At 36.9% G+C, this 6,584-nt stretch overlaps 1 protein-coding gene across 1 annotated transcript; it reads left to right on the top strand.

Annotated features, from left to right (window-relative positions):
* Positions 1–388: 388 nt before the first annotated feature.
* LOC117635833 (probable LRR receptor-like serine/threonine-protein kinase At2g23950) lies at positions 389–5,348 on the top strand. The gene is made up of 11 exons (XM_034370206.1): positions 389–742; positions 838–970; positions 1,122–1,193; positions 1,485–1,628; positions 1,929–2,000; positions 2,171–2,230; positions 2,344–2,444; positions 2,547–2,678; positions 2,768–3,112; positions 3,767–4,146; positions 4,569–5,348. Exons 1-11 carry the CDS (start codon positions 649–651, stop codon positions 4,965–4,967), a joined length of 1,932 nt encoding a protein of 643 aa, XP_034226097.1. The 5' UTR covers positions 389–648; the 3' UTR covers positions 4,968–5,348.
* Positions 5,349–6,584: the final 1,236 nt, after the last annotated feature.

Raw genomic sequence — 6,584 nt, 5'->3', positions numbered from 1 at the left:
ATATTTGGTGTTTTGATCTCCTCTTGACCCCTCACGATCTCTGTGCTTTTTGTCCGGAACAAGCAAATAAATAGAAAGGGGCGCATCTTGACCACTACTTTAGTCTTAGTCCTAATTAGTCCTAGTCATAGTCCAGTCCAAGTCCAACCCAGTCCAGCTCCAGCTTGGCCACTACTTGCTCGTACCAAATCACTCTCTCTCTACGGCTTACCCACTCCCCATCCGTCTCTCAGTTTCTGCACACAACAGAGAACAGACTCACACCATTTCCCTGACAACTCGTATCCCCCACGTAATATCTTTTTTTTCTTTCTATTTTTTATTTTATTTTAAAAAAAAAAGAGAAAGAAAAAAAGACCAAGTCTCTCTGTTTCTTTTTCTTTTCCCTTGAATATTTGTAAAGTGGGGGGGAGAGAGATAGAGGGTGATGGACTGAAAAAGAGAGTTAGAGAGAGAGAGAGAGACTGAAAACTCTGAAAGGGTACCAAGAAAAGAGAGAGCCCCATCAACTCATTCACACAGAGAGAGAGAGAGAGAGAGAGAGAGAGAGAGAGAGATTGAAATTTGCCTTAACTCTGCTGCATTCTCATGGTCTTTGTGTGAGATATTATGTTCCTCATCACTATTTCCATAACTTGATTATTAGCCATGGTTCTTCTCAAGCTCTTCTTCTTCTTCACCCTTGCCTTCTTCTTCTCTTCTGCTTCCCTCTGTCTCTCCTACGAGCCTCGCAACCATGAAGGTATATACACCAAAGCGGACAACCCCACAAACAATTTCACTGCTTTTTTTCAAAAAAGTTTCTGACTTTGTTATTTGGGTTTCGATTTCTTGCAGTGGAGGCTTTGATAAGTTTAAGGCTAGCTTTGAATGATCCCCATGGAGTTTTAAACAACTGGGATGAAGACTCTGTGGACCCATGTAGCTGGGCCATGATCACTTGCTCACCTGAAAATGTTGTTATAGGCCTGTGAGTTTCATTTTTTTTTAAATTTTCTTGTGTAAAAACATTTCATTGTTGTTTTTCTCAATTGTTGTTATTTTTTATTTTTTGTGCTTTTCTGAGATTGCTTTTCTGGTTTATACTAAGCATACATGGCCTTTCTTTCTTGGTTTTTTAGGGGAGCTCCGAGCCAGTCTCTGTCTGGAACTTTATCTGGGGCTATTGGAAATCTCACAAATCTTCGACAAGTGTAAGAAAAATGACAAATTTCAGCCATTCAATTCTTATTTCATTTCCTTTTTGCCTTCTGTTTGTTTGCTGAGAGAACAAATGAAAGGCATGAAGCCTGATGTTAAAGTTGGTGTTAAGAACGCTTTTCCTTTTCTTCCACTTTCTCTTCAACCAAGCAGACCAAAAAGAATTAAAATACTGTCCATGTTTATCTGCTTTACAAAACACCCAATTCCTTTTTTATTTTTTATTTTTTTTACTTTCTTTAATTTAAATTTTTGCTCACGATTTCTTCATTGTGAAATTGAAGATTAATGCAAAACAACAATATATCTGGCAAACTCCCACCGGAGCTTGGTACTCTTCCGAAGCTTCAGACTTTGGATCTCTCCAACAATCGATTCTCCGGTTTCGTCCCAGACTCTCTGGGTCAGTTGAATAGTCTCCAATATCTGTAAGTGTTTCCTTTTTTGCGTTTGTGACTTTGTTTGGTTGCCAAGAAACAGGAGGAAAAACAAAATTGAACTTGGTTAATTCTTATGTTACTAATTTGTTTTTTGGTCTGAATTCTTATGTTACTAATTGATTAAAGAATAAATTTTTTAAAATTTTTTTAAAAAATTTGTTCTTAAGTTGATTGGAGTTTTCTTCGTAGCAACCCAATGTTGTTTTTTTGTTTGTATTTATTCTTTTTAAGGTAAATCATTTGTATAAATTTTTTTAATGTGCGATTGCTGTCATGTAATGAGAGCAGGAGGCTGAACAACAATAGCTTGTCTGGGGCTTTTCCCGTGTCTTTAGCCAAAATCCCTGAGCTTGCTTTCTTGTGAGTATGGGTTTTCACAGTTTCTCTTATTACTTTATTGGTTTATTTTTTTGCGTCTCGGTGTCTTGAAATTTGAAACGACTTGCAACATGTTGAGGAATTTCTGATTAGTAAACAATTTTCTCAATATCTGATCAATGGGTTCTGTTTATGATAAATCTGGCCACCAGGGACTTGTCTTATAACAATCTCAGTGGACCAATACCCAAATTCCCAGCCAGAACATTCAAGTATGCTCTCTCTCTCTCTCTCTCTCTCTCTCTCTCTCTCTCTCTCTCTGGTCCTTCTTTTATTATTCCTTATGCTTTACTGTTTTTTGTTTGTTGTTTTTTTTTTATACTAGTGTTGTGGGAAATCCACTGATTTGTGGAAGCAGCTCCACTGAAGGATGCTCTGGATCAGCGACCCCTGTCCCTCTTTCATTATCACTGAAATCATCACCTGGTAACCATTCTTTAAACTTCCCTTTTTACTCTCTAAAACCATATATATCTCTCTCTAATTTTTTGTTTTTTGTATAAATTTTTATCTTTTTCCTCGTCTAAGGAAAACACAACTCCAAGACTGTAGCAATTGCACTGGGGGTCAGCCTCAGTTGTGCACTTCTCATAGTCCTTTCACTTGGAATTGTCTGGTACAGAAAGAAGCAAAAAAGCCAATCCATTTTGAACATAAGTGGTCAGTAACATCATGGTCCCATCCCATAAATGAACAATGTAAATGGAAATATATAACTGATATCAAATGTGTCTTTAACTTTACTGCAGACATTCAAGAAGAGGGACTTGTGAGCTTAGGAAACCTCAGAAACTTCACTTTCAAAGAGCTTCAACTCGCAACGGACCATTTTAGCTCCAAGACCATACTTGGTGCTGGAGGTTTTGGCAATGTTTACAAGGGAAAGCTAGGAGATGGGACTATGGTGGCAGTGAAACGGCTTAAGGATGTAACAGGAACAGCTGGAGAATCACAATTTCGGACAGAACTAGAGATGATAAGCCTTGCAGTACATCGGAATTTGCTTCGGTTAATTGGATATTGTGCTACCTCTAATGAGAGACTTCTGGTATACCCTTACATGTCTAATGGCAGTGTGGCTGCCAGGCTTAGAGGTTGGTCTATATTTGCTGCAAAGACACTCACATTTTTTCGGTTACAAAGCACACCCACATTTCATGGTGAGGGTGGGCAGGATTATTTCCTCTGTGATTTTGTTGGTGTGATATACTAACCACCAACAATATAATACTTGCCTAAACATTATCTTGGCATGGACCACAATCGGTTGGGAGGCTTGGAGATTTTTAATTCAAACTTTCAACATTAAAGCTGGGACCATTAATGTTTAGTCACTCCGTAATATGGAACATTTAGAAGGAAAAAAAAGGGCTTCCAAAAGAAGTTCTTTGTGCATATATTAAATATGCAAACCATGTGAGCCTGTGATCTATTGTTGATTTGATTTCCTTGATAAGATTCCCATGTACTATTGGTTTTTAAACTGCACTCACCTTAAAGTTATCGTTTGGAATTATGTGTTGATGATCATAGCTTCACTGTCTACAGTTGATACATTCTGTTCTCTTTTTTTGGGTCAATTACATTCTGTTCTTGGTTAAACGTGAAATGTCTGAGTAAATTTGCCTTGAAAACTGCATCAAGTGTTGTTAGAAAGAAATTAGTGCATCAAATTTCCATTCATACAATGAAGCCTGAAGCCACCATCCATAATAATGAGCCCTGATATATTGTTCTGAACACAACAGGAAAACCAGCACTAGATTGGAACACAAGGAAGAAGATAGCAATAGGAGCTGCAAGAGGTCTTCTGTATCTACACGAACAATGCGATCCGAAGATAATACACAGGGATGTAAAGGCTGCAAATGTGCTCCTGGATGACTACTGTGAGGCTATTGTTGGAGATTTTGGCCTTGCGAAGCTCCTTGACCATGCTGATTCTCATGTCACCACTGCTGTCCGTGGGACTGTTGGGCACATTGCACCAGAATACCTTTCCACTGGTCAATCATCTGAAAAGACTGATGTTTTTGGATTTGGAATTCTCTTGATAGAGCTCATAACCGGATTGAGAGCTCTCGAGTTTGGCAAAACAGTTAATCAGAAAGGAGCCATGCTTGAATGGGTAAGTTTTTATCTAACTCAGATAAGCTATAATAGGTTTCTAAGTCTAGTACCAATTTGTATATGATTTTTTCGGATTATATGGTTTTATAAACAATTCAACAATGTAGTGTGTGTCGAATAACAGCAACCAATTTCCATTCAGTCAGGGCTGCAGTTCCACACATTTAGCTGTAGTGATTAAAATTAGTATGCACGGTTCTTTTTTAACAATCTTCACCTTTTTCATTCATTTGTGTCTCAAACAATCAGAACCGGATAAACAGCTTCCTATTCTTCCTGTGTCATTGTAATATTCTCTTATGTTCCAAAGGATCGATCATTTAATAACGTTCTTCAAGAAAATTATTAAAAGCCCTGAGAAGCATAATGGTTGCATGTTGAAAGCTAATGAGCACATTATATCCATGCTGCTGGTCACAGGTGAAGAAAATACAACAAGAGAAGAAAGTGGAAGTGTTGGTGGACAGAGAGCTAGGAAACATTTACGACCGGATTGAGGTTGGGGAAATGCTGCAAGTGGCTCTGCTGTGCACTCAGTACCTACCAGCCCACCGCCCCAAGATGTCGGAAGTGGTCCGGATGCTCGAAGGCGATGGGCTAGCCGAGAAATGGGCAGCATCACATAATCATAGTAATTCCAGCATGGACCTCTTTCATACTCACAACAGTAACAAAAGTAATACCCACCCTAGTAGCATTGGATCAAAACATGATGACAATGAACGTGATCGGGCAAGCATGTTTGGCACCTCTGTGGATGAGGATGATGATGAGCATTCTTTGGATTCCTATGCCATGGAGCTCTCTGGTCCAAGATAGAAAAGAAAGTACAGAGAAATAGAAAAAGAAGATTAGATTTTATTTCCTGCATTCTTTATAAGAAAAAAAATATGAAGTTAGTTCTAAGAAAGATAGGTGGTGGTTCTGTTTGGGAAACCAACTTTTCTCATTCCAGCTTTGTGGGTTATGTAAATATGACTTTATAATCTTAATTTTTTTTTTTCTGGCTGTATTTTGGTATTTTAGGGGTGAAGAAAGTAAAAGGGGGCAAAATGGATGCGGACTTTGCATAGGGGCATGGCATAGTAGATATACAGAACATCATCAGATGCTCTGCTCTGCTGACCCCTAGTGTTGAGACAGATCATTTCCCAGAATATTTTTTTGACTAAAGAGTTGGTGTGAAATTTGCTTCTGATATTTTCTAGCTGTTTGATGGTGAAAGAAACTGTCAGAGTAAGTTGAGAATTGAGAGATGAGCTGTGTGTTTGTGCAGAGGTTGTTCTCTTTATACTGCTTTTTGCAGTATCACGCGCCTCTCTCTGCCCTCAGCTACGTTGCTTCTTTTAATTCAACGGGTCTTTCAAGTCCTCTCAGGGCTCGTTTGTTATACAAAACTGTCTTGGCATGGACTATGCTTAGGAACTGGCTTAACTTGGCTTTGCTTGGTCTAAGTTAGATAACACTTATCCTACGTTTGGTGTATGCTTGGATTAGGACTATAATTTTTTTATTTTTTCATATATATATATATATATATGTATATATGTATTTTATAATATATATAATATATATGTATATATATGTATATAAGTATACAGTCCCGATCTCTTGGACCACAGGAGTCCAAGAGATTGTGGTCACCCACCGTTGGATATTAATCCAATGGTTCAAAATGATATATATAAATGCAATATTACATAAATGATTATTACCCGATTCAAGTCAACCGTTGAATTTACATCCAACGGTGAGTGACCATAAATCTCTTGGACTACAGGGGTCCAAGAGATCAGGACTGTATAAGTATATTATAATAATATTATATATTTTAAATAATATAAACGTACATATATATTATAATAATATACATATATACACGTATATACATGTATATATATGTGTATATAGGTATATATATGTATATTCTAATATACATGGGTATAATACATATACATATATTTATATATATGTATGTATATTATAATATATAATATATATGGGTATGTTATAATAATAATATACATGTATATACGTGTATATATGTATGTATATATACATATATATATATATTATATATACAGTCCCGATCTCTTGGACCACAGGAGTCCAAGAGATTGTGGTCACCTACCGTTGGATATTAATCCAATGGTTCAAAATGATATATATAAATGCAATATGACATAAATGATTATTACCCGATTCAAGTCAACCGTTGAATTTACATCCAACGGTGAGTGACCATAAATCTCTTGGACTACAGGGGTCCAAGAGATCAGGACTGATTATATATATTATAAAATACATATGTATATATATTATATATTATAATATATACATGGGTATAATACATATACATATATACAGTCCCGATCTCTTGGACCACAGGAGTCCAAGAGATAGTGGTCACCCACCGTTGGATATTAATCCAATGGT

Source organism: Prunus dulcis, chromosome 1 (genome assembly GCF_902201215.1).
Source record: "Prunus dulcis chromosome 1, ALMONDv2, whole genome shotgun sequence".
Classification (NCBI taxonomy): domain Eukaryota; kingdom Viridiplantae; phylum Streptophyta; class Magnoliopsida; order Rosales; family Rosaceae; genus Prunus; species Prunus dulcis.
The sequence above is the reverse complement of the archived record's forward strand: the minus strand, read 5'-3'. Positions and strand labels throughout refer to the sequence as shown.